Raw genomic sequence first — 14,237 nt, 5'->3', positions numbered from 1 at the left:
GAGGAAGGATCTCACCGGTTTCAATGGCGTGGCAGCAGCATGAGCCATCTGAGTTCGAGGAGCGTGGCGGGGAGGACAACACGCCGATTCAGCGATACATAAGAGAGACAGATGACAGTGGCAACTTATAGTAGACAGAGTTCTAAGACTGAGACGACAAGACCAGAATTATATTAGATGTACACAAATTCCCCTCTGAACTGGCCAATCGCGGAAGTGGCATCATCTTCAAGCTGCCATTGGATCAACAGCCGTCCCTTGGTATGTTGCTTTTCGTGACGACTCGATCCCGATAACTTGTCTCCGCAAAGCTCATAAAATTCTCGACATCTTGTGTTGTCGAAGCCAGCCCAAAAGACACCCGCACCGCACCTGAAGTCCGCAACCCGAGCATGCGTGTCATATCATCCGTAGACTTCGGCCGAAGCCCTGGCCGAAGTCCCTTGATCCGTCGTAGAGCCGCCCCATCCACCCCAAAGGCTGCCGCACCGGCTCCCGGGTTGCAAAAGCAGCCCGTACGAAGCGAGATGCCCTCGGAAGCAGCTTCTAGACCAATGAGACGATCGTCAACCGCGCTACCTGCAGCGTCGACAAAGTTGAAGCATACGGTACCACCCCTTGCTTCCAGACCGTCGGGCCCATACAACCGCACCATGGACGACCCATCAGCGTGCTTCATCGCTAACAGACGGTCCAGGAACCAGCCTGTCAGGCACCGAACTCGCAGCTGTATGAGATCCATGCCGATGCCCGTGACCCAGTTCAGGCCGAAAGCCACGTCCGGAATCGACAGAAAATTTACCGTACCATCTTCATATCCAGCCTCGCCAACCTGCTGGACATGCCACTCCATCCCGTTCCCCACGAAAGCCGCCACCACCGTGCCGCCCGAAAACCAGGGCCGCTCCAACCGTGCCATGGCGTCTTTCTTGACGACCAGACAGCCAACGCCAGTCGGGTAGCCAAACACCTTGTACCAGCTCACCATGACGAACTCTGGCTTTATGATCGACAAGTCGAGCATCTTTGTCGGGAGATACGCTGCTGCATCCAGCAAGACGTCGTAGCCGTTCTGCTGCGCCATCTGCACCCAGGCTAATGGGTGTTGGACACCACTGAAGTTGCTCTGCGCGGGATAGGCAAAGAGGCCTCTCTTCCTTCTTTCTCCCGGGACCTTCCATCGCGGCCGGAGCGCTCTCTCCACACAAGATGTGTCGACGCGAAGGGAGGGCGTTTGACAAGGAATGTAGACCGTCTTGGCCCCGCGGCGGGAGGCGTACTCTCGTATGCCGTTGACCGAGTTATGGTTATCGCAGGTCAGCACGAGGCGGCTCCGTCGGCGGAAAGGGTACGCCTCGGCCACGAGCCGGGCGGCCCCTGTGGCATTTGGTGTGAATATGACAGCATATTCGGCAGGGTCGGCGTGAAGGTGAGCGAGGATACGGGCACGAGTATTCTCAACCAGGGCTGTGGAAGCCTTGCTCGTTGGGCTTTCCGAATGGGGATTTCCAAAGGACGTGCTAGCCAGACGGGTTGCGTGGACTCGGTGCTGCTCCAGAGAGGAAAGTCCGGCTCCTGTGTAGTCAAGGTAGGTGTGGGCTTGTTGATCGAGGTGAGCGTAATGTGTCTCGCGGAGGGCATCGAGAGACGAGGTTTTGGCGTACTCCGGGTAATCTTCGAGGATATCTGACATGCTGGGCTACGGTCGAGTCTGACAGAAGACTTGGTAGAACAAATTTACTGCACACGGCAGAACACAGCAAAGTAAAATGACATCCCAAGGGTCATCCATGGCACAGGGTCGTCACCATTCTTATCGATCTTGCTGACCACCACATTCACGGCAGTCTAAGGTCAGTCTGCCGAGAAGGATCAAATCCAGATCATCCCCACGATGCCCCCCGGGAGACTCGATCCGGCCCTTACAAATCACCACACGCTTCAAGCAGGGAGCATTCGATATATGCCACCCTTCACATTGTTAGCTAGTAGGGGGGATGATGGCAAAATGTCTAGGATCTATCCAGTCGTCCATGAGGCCGTCACACCACCATGGTCGTGATGGAGAATAAAAGCCGAAAACAAGTAGCGTGGGGTCCATCAGGTGAAGCAATCGCCTTCTCTCATACGTCTAAGAGTTTTCTTGGTTGTGCACTTCGGACCTGAGCCCCAACTCGTCAGCATCGTCATGCAGGATGTGTATCCACCAATCACACCACAAGAGCTGTAGTGCTGACTGGTGGGAACTCGTCTATCACATCCATCGCGGCGCCTCCGCTTGCCAGAAATAGGATGCTGACGCTGTATGCAGGCTGGCCAAGGTTCGTTGGTTACCCGGCGCTGGCTCAGGGACAGTCCACACTTATTGCGGACTGTCACATATTGGACCCGTTGGCAGACACACCTTTCTTGAGGTGTTTTTGGAGCAAATATTGAGCACACCAACAACATAGCCCCCTGCTGTCCTGTGGTTGCATCTCCAAGTGGCAACCTTCCTCAGTTGGTATGGCCCACAATAGGGCCTGGCAGACAAGTGTGTTGATCAGCTTGCTCTCGATCAGGCAAGGGCCTGGCCCCCATTACGGCGCTGACTGCCAAGATCATGGCCTATTTGAGAAAGCGAACGGGGGCGGGATGCAACCCTGCAGGCCGGCGCTCGCCTGCGGCGCAGCAAGGATGCGCTGCCCCAAGGAAAGATTGCTCCTTTGGATTGGTGTTCGGATGCTCGGAGAAGTACGCCGGTTACGCACTGAGGCCGTTTGGTCATTGGAGTTTGACTGGGTCTTGCTCTTGCAACACGTATTCTCATAATCATTGAACAAGGCTGTCTTCAATATCTACAGGTTTGGTTTAACAAACCCGTCTTTAAACTACCTACTAGCACTAACGTACTCCACAAGCGAGTGGAACACACAAGCGAGTGAAACACTCAACCACGACCGCACAAATAAAACCCCAGATATCTCAACCACGACGACTTGAATTAACTAAATCAATCGGTGTTATCATCATCTGATATAGCTACAATGATCTGACAGGTCCTTGAGTTATGTCCTGCCTTGCCGCATGTTCCACAGCGTCGAGGGGCCAATTCTATACCCTGCTTACGACCCCTACTCAGCTGCGTTTCCTGCTTCATCTGGACGTCTACCTCATTCTGGGCTTGAATGTCCTCTGCTTCGGCTATAGACATGCTTCCCCCTTGCCTGAGACGCTTTTTCTTCGCTCTGCGACGCTTGCTTAGGGTCTCTAGCTCCCCTCGTATGAGCTGGACCTCGGACTGTACGAGGGTGAGTTTATGCATGATACTCCGCGTTCCCTTTGCTAAGTGGTCAACGGCGCCGAGAATAGACGTTGGTGAGCTATCTTGATGACGGGCAATCCGATTTTTGATGTACTCAGACTGCGAAGTCGTCTCAATCGGATTGTTGGGCGTCCTCGAGACCCAAGGTTCGGGTATCCCTCCACTGCTCCCTGGAGGCGTTGGGGTATGTAACTTCACATCCAGCTTCGAAAGGACTGCTTCCGGGTTATGAGGAACGAGTCCAGCTCCCCTAAAGGCCCCTTGGATGTTCTTCTCCGTCATTACCTCTTGGGATGCTGTAAGAAACGCAGGGAAGAAGTCTTCCTTGGTGATATGGCTTATACCCGCCCGCATCTTCTTCTCGATTTGCCGACCGTACGCCTGCTTAAGCGGGCCAAAGCAGCCAATATCGAGAGGCTGGAGTAAATGAGATGAATGAGGCGGCATACAGAGCGCGATAATGTTGTTTTCCTTGCAGTAGGCGTCGAATTCGATCGAGTGGTGACTTTCATGTCCATCTAGAATGAGGAGTCGATGTGTGCCTGTTGTGCGAGGCCTGGTGTACTTATCGAAGTGCCGAATCCATTCCAGTCCTGTTCTATTGGTAGTCCATCCGTTTTCAGTCGTGGCGATAACCCAATCCTTTGGTAGGGATGTTTCTTCGTACCAGCTCGAGAGGTGATATTTGCCTGCGACCACGATAAACGGCGGGACGCACCAGCCTTGGGAATTAACCCCCTGGATCACTGTGACCCATTGTCGATTTCCAGGTTGTATGAGCTTCGTATTTGAGCGCCTTTCCGAGCTTGTGACGACCATTCCTGTTGAGATAACGCCCATCATAAAGCCGGTCTCATCGAAGTTGTAAATATCTGCGGCCGCAATGCCGTACTTCGCAACCACATTCCGTACAAGGCGAAACCACGCGTTTATCGCGTCTGGATCTTCACATTGGGCCCTCTTATAGTCGTATCTGCGAAAGAAACGCGTCTTTAGCTGTGGTTGTCGCTTGACGAAGTTTGAAGCCCAGTTGACTCCGACGTGTGGCGCGCCTCGGTCGGCGAGCAGCCTATTGGCCATATCTTCCACGTCACGAAGCCGGGGAGGAAATGATCGCGAATCCAGGTCCAGAATACTCTCAATAATTGTCTGCTCCTCTAAGGAAGTCAATGTCCTCGAATTCGGAGGGCTGTCGCGTCGAGAGATAGTTCCCTTCAGTCGTCGGCCTAGCGTCACATGGCTCACGCTGTAGATCTTCGCAGCGCTCCGAATGCTTAGCTTGGGATCTTTTTTGATAGCTTCGGTAGCAAGAATCAATTGAGCTTCTTTGCAAGGAGTCTCCATGTTTAATTGTGGGTAGAAAGGTGATGAAAGATAGGTGGTTGGGGAATCGCGACGGAGTGTTTCACTCGCTTGTGTGTTCCACTCGCTTGTGGAGTACGTTACACAGTAAGTCATTTCATTCGCCTATCATGGGCCAAGAGAAATGGGTCCCGACTCATATCTTCCCCGAGGTTTGAGTTGGGGTTTGTTTACGCCGTGACCAAACGGAGGCGCTGCGGCTTTCGTTGAAATTCAAAGGTAAAACAACAACGTTCATGACAGGGAAACTACTGGATGAAAAGGACCTGCGAGCATCATCTCGACCCTCCATGAACCTGGGTGCCGATCGAGTCTGTCCAATTTTCACGACACAGCGCCGGCAGATTCAGAAACGGCTCTGCAGCGAAGTCCGTGAAGACACCCCCCAGATATGTTTCCTCCACATCATGTCCAGGTTCAGAGGGAGACTGTGGGTAATCTCGAGCGGCTATCCACATTCGACCATCAATCAGACCTGAATGGAGTGGTCGCATGTCGTCTCGATCCATCTTAGCTAGTTCGAGAAGCGGTACAACCAGCGGAAAGAACCAAAAGGTTTTATATGTCTCCAGAAACTTTGCTTTGGAGCACGTGTTGTGATAGAAGGCATGTATGCTCCCGGAAGCCACGTTTGTCGCTAAGCCTAAGCTTTGAATCCAGACTCGTGGTTGCTGAACGAGCGTGATATTTGGAACATGTGACAGATTGTCCCAGACGCGACCAAAGGCTTGGTAAATACTTGCGGGCATTTGTAAAGCATGCGGCTTGAATGCCTTGCCCTCGTTCATGAAGTCTTCGGTGACGGACGACGTGAGGTCGTGGTTGCTGTAGTTTAGCTGATGAATCTCGAGCTCATTATGACACTGCGTCTGGGTGAATGATGAGTCGAAATCGACAAAGATGTGGTACTCGGTCGTATCGTTTGCGCTCTTTCTCGGCTTCGGGAGGTCAGAGACACCGGTCAAGTTACCAGGGTATTTTCCACCATTCATGTCGAGAGCTCTATGGTACTCTTGGCGGACGTAAAGAGTGGCGGTAAACCACTGGTCCATGTGATGCCTGAAGCGTCCATGACTGGTCACGTTGAGGGGAACGATGACGTCGTCAGCTTCGACGAGCTCCTGCACAGCATGCATGAACTTGCGTAGATGGCCTACAGGTGCCATGATAGTACCCGAGTTCAGATAACGCGAGTCTCGGTATCGTGGGTCGCTGAATCCTCCAGTCATGACGCCGAACTTTTGTTGAGCAGAGTTTGAACCAGGCACAAAGGGGCACAAGGGCTCGTTCGGGTTTGCATCGAAACATATCTTTCCTGTGCCATAAAGGATGGACTGACGAATGCCGAGATCGTGGAGCTCGTCGATGGTGATCCCTCGCTGATCGGCCAATTGTTTTTCTGAACGAGCCGACATCTCAAAGTAGCGCTCAAGCGTGACCTCGACGGGGAGCTGGGCCAAGACGTCAAAACTGTCGACGACGATGACCAAGTCGTCATCCTCCGCAGGCAGGGTTTTCAAGAACCTGTTGATGACACGAACCTTAGCCAGGTGGTCGACAGCGTCGAATTCATTCTCGCCTTTGTACCCGATAAGAGTTGGGATGGGGTAACGGTTGACAAGAGCAGAAATGATACCCGCGCAAACGGCATCATTGACGAAGCTCGAGGGGACAAGATAGTGCAGCTTTGACGTTCTTGGTGGCATCTGGTGCACTTCCTGTGACACAGGGTGTGAGAGTTCCTACATGAACCAAGCCATCAGCAGCCAGGCTTTGGTGTCATAGTGCGATGGCGGCTGGCACTCACAATGAGCTGGAGACGAGAGAAGCCCATGACGAGCGACACGACAACGAACACTAGTGGAATGATTAAAACCACATATCGTTTCCTTGCCGGGATGTCGGAAGTGAAGCCCTTGGGGGAAGAATCAAGCCAGGCGTCAAGCCGCTGTAGTAACTTGTTAAGCCTTGCCATTGTGATGTTGCGGTGCGGCTCTCACCATGTGACCAACCTGGGCGGCGAACCTGATTGATGCGAGAGCACCACGGCGCCGCCTGAGAACAGGATCTCCTTATTCAAGGGATCGCAAGGCCTGCAATCGTGATGAAGGTCGGATTTGATCGAGAACCACGCGGTGCTCAACCCCCTGGATTCCTGGTTGGGCCTGGCCACTGGGTAGGAAAAGGAATGGTAAGATCTCAGGAGTCGCACCAAGCCCCTCGCATTCAACGGTAACTCTGCGTCGCCTCCAGACTGATGAGTTAGACAGGCAAATAAGCAAAAGTCTGGAATTTATCTCTACAATAGACTATTTTTCTTTCACAGACAGCTTGAGGTGTGGCGGACTTGTCAGAATTGAACGAGTACATCATCTCATCATGTGATCGTACTTCAAGAGCGGCCTCTCAATGACCTACAAATTCGCAAATGAGAAAAATGCTGACGAGAGACAAATGCCATTACACATCCCTTACATGACATGATGCAGAACCTAATAGCCAGGACAGTTCCTGACAGGTACTCGGGCGCTACATCCCAGCTTCGCAAAGACATTAAATGAACAAGCAACATCTGAATTTGGCTCATAGGGGCATCACTCGTTGATTGGTAAACTCTCTACATTCCGGGCCATTGGCACAGGGCTTCGCACTGGTGACCGACCAATTTCGACTGCGCGTTCCCCTGAGATGGACATGGAACTTCTCTGCGATTTCTCAAACACTGCTTCTTGGTATCGGTCAGGCGAGTTACTCTTTGCCGCCATCACACACGAAGGTCCAAAGCTCGGCCAGGAGCGTCAACGATGCGGGTGCCTCCTCCACGCCATGCCCTCGTGGTTGTGGTTTCCTTGATCGCTACCATTCTCACGAGCCTGGCATATCCAGAGGCGCTGGTTGAGACCGTCCAATCCAGGTGGAAATCTCACGGGACTGTCATGACATTGGACGGCATCCTCATCAAAGACAAGGTCGCAACAATAACGGACACGCTCTTCACACCGCATCTGGTACCTCTCATTCTGTACTACCACGCCGTTCTCGGACCCTCCTGGCCCATCGTCTTCTTCACCTCCCAGACGACATACGATGAGCATCTCTCGCCCAATGCTTCATCCTCAGCCACCTCAGCAACATGGCGCCGCGCCGTCGACGCAGGCAGCATTGAAACACGAATCGTGGCGCCCGAGTTCAACCTGACCACGCGGAAAGCCGTCAATCTCTACTTCTCCCATCCCTGGCTGTGGGAGCAGCTCGCGCCAGCAAAGCACGTTCTCGTCTTCCAGGCGGACGCCATAATGTGCGCCAATGCGGCCCAGACTGTCGACGACTTCCTCCAGTATGACTTTATCGGCGCGCCGCTCAACGACACCCGCAAGGTCTACAACGGCGGCCTGTCGCTCCGGAACCGCACCATGCTTCTCGAAGTCCTGCGTGCGGGGAACGACTGGTGGAGAGATTGGAATACGAAGGGCACAGAGTACGGCGGCCACGGCAAGGATTACTGGATGAGCATCATGATGCGCGAAAGGCATGCGAACTTGCCCTCCATCGAGACGGCGCTTGGGTTCGCCCGACAGCTTCCGTGGCACATGGATCGCCCTGGACGGCCCGTCGGGTACCATCGAGTATACAAGGAGGATAAGACGCGAGTCCCTGAAGCACGAAAATGGTGTCCTGAGATTGATCTATCATCTCCCGGGATGCTCTGAGTTGCAGGCTGTTGGTTCATGACTCGATGGACATGGATTTTATCACAATTTCTTCAGACCCCCCGGGACCAATACTCGGGGGCGGTGTTTGGTAGCAATTTTCGCAGAATGCACCGATTATCATTGAATGAAACAGTCGCAGCAGTGGCGACGACCATGCAGCGTGAGTATAGACAGGACAAGAAGATGGAAGATTTCCAAGAGCAGCCTCGCTTAGGAGCACGAAGGGAGAGACATCGACTCTGTTTGTGCTCGGCTTCATCAGCCTGCCGCACAGCGCGGGAACTTGACACGGGCCCTCCGCAACTAGCATGACGTCCGGCCGCTGCCGGTGAAGTTTCCAGCCCGATAGGCACCGTCAGCATCGCCGAGGCAATCAGCTTAGACTTTGTCAGTGGCACGGACTTGCGAGAAGGCAAGTCAAGGAGCGAGAACTCACCGACGGTCACGAGCTTGAGGTTGCGCGATTTGGCCCAGTCGATGAGGTAGGGCGTCAGTGTCCTCACGGTACTCGCGTACGTCTCGTGCATCACCGAGATGTGGCCCTTTCCGCAGCTGCCGGCGCGCGTGAAGCGCAGCAGGCTCTCCTCAGGCGTCTTGCTGTCCCAATCGCCCGAGTCGACGTCGGTGGTGATGACCTTGAAGTCGAGTGTCTTGAGCGTCGGCAGGACGTTTCCGCCGGTCATGAGGTACGGCGGCCGCATGTACTGGGGCTTGACGCCGAGGATGTTGACGAGGGCGTCGTCGAGGCGGTCCATTTCGCCCGTCAGCTGCTCGGGGGTCATGGAGCCAAAGGTGTTGGGATGGGTCCACGTGTGTGAGGCGACCTGGTGGCCGGACGCAAATGCTTTCTGTACGGCTGGAGCGTGGTCGTAGATGCAGCCGTAAAGAGTGCCGGTCCAGAAGAAGGTGGCCTTGGCGCCAGCAGCGTCGAGCAGGTCAACGAGCTCCGAGGTGTACTGGTAAGGACCGTCGTCGTAAGCGAGAGCGAGGACGCCGGGCCGGGAGCACTGGCTTATGACAACGCCGGCAGATGGCTCTCGGCGAAGAAGCTCGAGAGGGCTCTCGACCGGAAGGGCGGCCGCCAGAGGGGCGAAGGCGAGAGCGAGAGAAGGCAACATGGTGGCGGGTGAGTGCATGAGATGTCGACGCGGTTGTGTCCCTCAGTCGTCAGTCGTGCTCAACATGTTCGCTGGGCTGGGCGAGCTGAGCTCATATGTGCCTGTGCCGGGCGAGCAGGGCTCACATCTGCCGGACGATCCAATGCCGTGATTCGTGGCAGGCGACTTGATGTACTGTAGCATCTTGGGCGCCATGGCCGGATCGATGCTGGGTTAGGATAATTACCTGGTTCCCCAAATGGCAATGCAGGGGAATTTAGGCACGAGATGAAGAGCCGGTGCCGGGTCCGCGCGGGGAAGCTGTTGGCGCTTTGCAGGTCTTGGCACCTGTCCTGTCATGGAGGGGCATCGAAATGATCTTGCATTGACCATCACATGATGTGGGACCCCGACCTAGGTGCTCTAGGTGCTCTGCAGCAGCTTTGTTCGATCAAGTGAAGTCATCGACCTGGACTCATGAACGCCTGGCCCAGAACCTGTCAGTGGGGTCACGTGCCAGAGGAGCATGTTACATCGGCGTGCGGATTGGGTACCTACCTTAGGTGGGTAAGGTACGGTACCTAGGTACCCAAGGTACGCAGCTACGTAGGCAGTTACAGTACCTAGGCAGTTGGTTGCTGTACCGAGGCAGTTGCAGTAAGGTACCTTATTAGGCACGGTGACTGCCTCGGTCGGAACTGTACCTGCCTCATACTAGGCGCCTTACCTACCTACCTTACCTAGGTAAGGTACCACCTAGGTAAGGTACCTTAGGTGGTACCTAGGTACTGTAACTAAGTACCTAGGTTCGCCGGCTTCACCTGCCCTGCACCGGCCTGTCAATCCACGCCCTTCTGCCCACTGTCCGGTACTCATTCTGATGATCCAGCAATGCATGCTTGATCATATCAACCTCGACTGGCCCAGCAACACTGGAACCGGCATCATCAATCACGGACCAAGCAACGACCCCCAGGTCTTCAACATCACCATGAACGTCGCCTGCCAGTGCGGCTCCATTGCCTTCCGCACCCCGACCCCCGCCCCGGTCGCTGTCTACCTCTGCCACTGCAACGAATGCCGCAGACAGTCCTCCTCCGCCTTTGGCGTATCCGCCACCTTTCCCGCCGCCGACCTGCCGCCGCTGTCTGACCCTGCCCTTCGCGCACGCCTCGGCGTGTGGTCGCGCGCCACCAAGTCGGGCACCACGATCGACTGCTATTTTTGCAAGACGTGTGGCGCGCGCATCGTGCATCACGGCCGCAGTGCCCAGGGGGTGGCCCGGCCCACGGCGAACATCAAGGGCGGCCTGATCGAGGGCCTCAGTCTCGAGGGCGCCTCGCACATTTGGACCCGCGAAGCCGTTGTGCCTATTCCCGCCGGAGCTGTCAGCTGGCCCGAGTCGCCGCCGCCGGCGTGATGTCATGCTCGGCTTGCAGCTTGTGCGATAGGCAGTTGGTCTTCAGTTGCTTCAGCTGTGCAATACGGAAAGCAACAGGCGCAGCGCCTTATACCGAGAATGCCTGACGCTATCAGTCGAAATGGGAACCTCGGTTGATGAGCCGTACAAAGCCACAACGGGAGCGGTCCTAACACATGGTACCTGAGCCACACGGTAAGACGGTCCTTTCCAGGAGTCGCATCATGACCAGTCACCAACATGATTCCGATTACCAACTTTCAAGAGCAGTTCATCTGGCAGTGCTGTAATATTATGTCATGTTGTGGCCATTGGACTCCTGACTCGAGTCGGGTGTGGATATCCGCACGTCGTTTTGCGGAGAGCACCCATCATGGAAACATGCACGATGAAAATGATGTAGATCCAGCTTACCACATTCAGTATTCCATCGGATTTTTGTTTCCTTAGACCGCCCAGCCCTGTCTTGGTTCCCCAAGCAGTACCTTCCAGCCCATGGCAGGTAATGCACTTCGCAGCTCACCCACATGGTTGGATATGGTTTTCCACTCGAGCTGTCGTTGCGAAGCGGGGCAACCAGTCATTGGAACATCTATCCTCCCCCTTCTCCGCACTGGGCCTAGGAGCTTCCTGCCACCATGTCCACGACTCAATGGCTGGCCCCTCGGATCTGCCAGTGCTGTTGAGCGTGTCATGGCGTGTGCCGGCGCATGGGGCTCCGGGGTTAAGGGATTCCGGCAACCGCCATATCTAGAGTAGGGCGTATATGAGCCATGGTTCATCCCGAAAAGATGGTATCGATGGCCGGAAAGTAACTCGCCAGCAATCTCGATATATCGCAGGTTCAGGACAGACTCTCCTTGGAGAATACCATTGAAAACGCCATCCATCGAACACGGCCATAAGGTCATCTTACGTACCTTAGTTCACGACAGAACCGCTACCAGAAGCAAAATGCCGTCGATCAAGCGCCCCATTCGCATAGCCGGCTCGTCTGGCGGCTTCTCAGACCGCCAGCGCGCCATCGGGGACCTCGCTCGCAGCTGCGATATCGACTGCATTATTGGTGACTGGCTCTCCGAATGCACCATGACGCTGCATGGCGCCCAGAAGCAGGAGAACGAGCGGCTGCGAAAAGCCGGCAAGTTGGCGCAGGAGCCCGTGGGACTCTTCGACCCCACCTTCATGGAGAACCTGAGCCCTGCGCTGCCGTATCTGAGGAGCAAGAACATCAAGGTTGCCGTGAATGCCGGTGCGAGCGATACCGAGCTGCTGGCGGGGGTGGTCGAGGCCGAGGTCGGGAAGCAGGGGCTTGATCTCAAGGTCGGGTGGATCAACGGCGATGAGGTGACAGAGACGGTGAGGCGCATGTGGCAGGACGGCGAAACTTTCACGAGCCTCATGACGGGAAAACCACTTCAAGACTGGGGCCACATGGACGAATTTGTGGCCGCGCAGTCAGTCTCCTTGTGTGTGACGTACCAAACATCGCTAACTGGCAACGTAGATGCTATCTCGGGGGCGCAGGCATCGCCGAGGCTCTCCGTCAGGGCTGCGATATCGTCATTGCTGGCCGCGTGGCCGACGCTGCCCCAACGATCGGGGCCTCTATGTGGTGGCACGGCTGGGACCGTGAGCGCGATCTCGACCAGATCGCCGGTTCCCTCGTGTGTGGTCATCTCATCGAATGCTCTGCATACGTCACAGGCGGCTACTACTCTGGCTTCAAGCAGTTGATGGATGGCTGCGAGAACCTTGGCTTCCCGATTGCCGAAGTGGACTCGGACGGTTCATGCATCATCACCAAGGAGGAGGGCACAGGTGGCGAGGTCTCGGTCGGCACCGTGTCGTCGCAGCTGTTGTACGAGATCCAGGGACCGCTGTACTACGGCTCTGATGTCACGGCCAACCTCGAAGGTGTCGTCATGACGCAGGTAGGCAAGGACCGGGTTCAGGTCACTGGTGTCAAGGGCCTTGCCGCGCCTTCGACGACAAAGGTCGGCCTCACGGCATGGGGCGGCTACCAGGCCGAGTTTCACTACTACCTCGTGGGCTTGGACCTCGAGGAGAAGGCCGAATGGACGGAGCGACAGATCCGCTACTCGATGGGCGATGCCGTCAAAGATCTCACGTGCCTAAGATTCAGTCTGAACGGGTACTGTCCGGAGAATCCGCGCAACCAGGAGATCGCTACGGTCGACATGCGCATTTTTGTGCAGACCAAAAAGAGGGAACTCGTTGACAAGTTCACACTAGATGTCCCGTAAGTGCCATGACCCAAGACCTTCCGTCGCCTCAACACTAACATGATGGCAGCGGGCTCAACCGATGGTGCATGGAAAACTTCCTTCAGTCCTGCCCTGGCGCGTCCTTGCACAACGACCAGCGCCAGTCGGAAGGCAAACCGTACTGGGAGTACTACGTCACGCTGCTGCCGCAATCGGCAGTGAAGCACCGCGTCGAGCTTCCGTGGGCCGGCCGCGGCATCGACATTCCCGTTCAGCAGAACGTTTGCGCCGACTATCCTCGCGACCAAAAGTCGTACGAGACGCGCGACCCCGTCGATCTCGCGGCATTCGGTCCCACGACGAGGGGTCCGTTGGGGTGGATCGTCGGCGGGCGGTCCGGCGACAAGGCAAGCGATGCAAACGTTGGATTTTACGTGCGGCACGACGACGAGTGGGATTGGTTACGGAGCGTCTTGACCATCGATCGCATCGGGCAGCTGCTGGACGGGAGCAACAAGGGCAAGAAGATTGAACGGTTCGAGATTCCGGGAATCCGAGCGGTGCACTTTCTGCTGAGAGATCATCTGGACCGTGGGTTCAACTCTACGAGCGAGTATGACACGCTGGGGAAGAACTTGTGTGAGTTTTTGAGGGCCAAGCATGTTGATCTGCCGAACAAGTTTCTGCGCAGGGGCCGGTTTTAGTCGTGGTGCTCGCCCAGCTTGAGAAGATGGGGTAGAGTTCCGGCCGGCTCGATCCACTTCTTTGGTCTCGCGGTCTCGGGATTGCTGGGTAGACTCTGCAGGATCTTCCAAGAGTGCTTAGCTTGAGGGCTTGGGACGACTCATTGTGGTGAGGCTGCAAAGGCTTCGGGCTCAACCTGCGATGTCTTGAAGCCTGCCTTTGTAAATTGACCTGCCGAAGTGCGAGAGCATCGATCAGCAAGATGCTTTCTTGAGAATTTGTGAACTGTCGTGTCTTGAAGAAAAGAACTGAATGCCGTGTATATAACGGAGTTGGGACATATCTTCCCATGGCGTATTCTGGTCTGCGATGATTCAATGTGAGGCAAGTTGCTGCCAGCGTGTGGAGGAAGATGTTTCCTTTCCAAAA

The 14,237-nt window shown here is 55.3% G+C and overlaps 6 protein-coding genes across 6 annotated transcripts; 3 read left to right on the top strand and 3 right to left on the bottom strand.

The window, feature by feature from the left end:
• Nucleotides 1–244: 244 nt before the first annotated feature.
• VDAG_02296 (molybdenum cofactor sulfurase) lies at nt 245–1,693 on the bottom strand (the record flags this gene model as incomplete). The annotated part of the gene is made up of 1 exon (XM_009658325.1): nt 245–1,693. One exon carries the CDS (start codon nt 1,691–1,693, stop codon nt 245–247), a length of 1,449 nt encoding a protein of 482 aa, XP_009656620.1.
• Nucleotides 1,694–4,941: 3,248 nt separating this feature from the next.
• On the bottom strand, nt 4,942–6,641 carry VDAG_02295 (uncharacterized protein; the record flags this gene model as incomplete). The annotated part of the gene is made up of 2 exons (XM_009658324.1): nt 4,942–6,384; nt 6,474–6,641. The coding sequence occupies 2 exons, from the start codon at nt 6,639–6,641 to the stop codon at nt 4,942–4,944; spliced, it is 1,611 nt and encodes a 536-aa protein (XP_009656619.1).
• An 829-nt stretch (nt 6,642–7,470) lies between these two features.
• On the top strand, nt 7,471–8,376 carry VDAG_02294 (uncharacterized protein; the record flags this gene model as incomplete). The annotated part of the gene is made up of 1 exon (XM_009658323.1): nt 7,471–8,376. The coding sequence occupies one exon, from the start codon at nt 7,471–7,473 to the stop codon at nt 8,374–8,376; it is 906 nt and encodes a 301-aa protein (XP_009656618.1).
• A 306-nt stretch (nt 8,377–8,682) lies between these two features.
• Nucleotides 8,683–9,497, bottom strand: VDAG_02293 (chitin deacetylase; the record flags this gene model as incomplete). Its single annotated transcript, XM_009658322.1, has 2 exons — nt 8,683–8,756; nt 8,816–9,497. 2 exons carry the CDS (start codon nt 9,495–9,497, stop codon nt 8,683–8,685), a joined length of 756 nt encoding a protein of 251 aa, XP_009656617.1.
• An 874-nt stretch (nt 9,498–10,371) lies between these two features.
• Nucleotides 10,372–10,896, top strand: VDAG_02292 (glutathione-dependent formaldehyde-activating; the record flags this gene model as incomplete). Its single annotated transcript, XM_009658321.1, has 1 exon — nt 10,372–10,896. One exon carries the CDS (start codon nt 10,372–10,374, stop codon nt 10,894–10,896), a length of 525 nt encoding a protein of 174 aa, XP_009656616.1.
• Nucleotides 10,897–11,850: 954 nt separating this feature from the next.
• On the top strand, nt 11,851–13,828 carry VDAG_02291 (uncharacterized protein; the record flags this gene model as incomplete). The annotated part of the gene is made up of 3 exons (XM_009658320.1): nt 11,851–12,365; nt 12,404–13,159; nt 13,213–13,828. The coding sequence occupies 3 exons, from the start codon at nt 11,851–11,853 to the stop codon at nt 13,826–13,828; spliced, it is 1,887 nt and encodes a 628-aa protein (XP_009656615.1).
• Between the last annotated feature and the right edge of the window lie 409 nt (nt 13,829–14,237).

This window comes from Verticillium dahliae, genomic scaffold (assembly GCF_000150675.1).
Source record: "Verticillium dahliae VdLs.17 supercont1.3 genomic scaffold, whole genome shotgun sequence".
Lineage (NCBI taxonomy): Eukaryota > Fungi > Ascomycota > Sordariomycetes > Glomerellales > Plectosphaerellaceae > Verticillium > Verticillium dahliae.
Note: the sequence above shows the minus strand (reverse complement) of the source record. Positions and strands in the feature narration are given on the sequence as shown.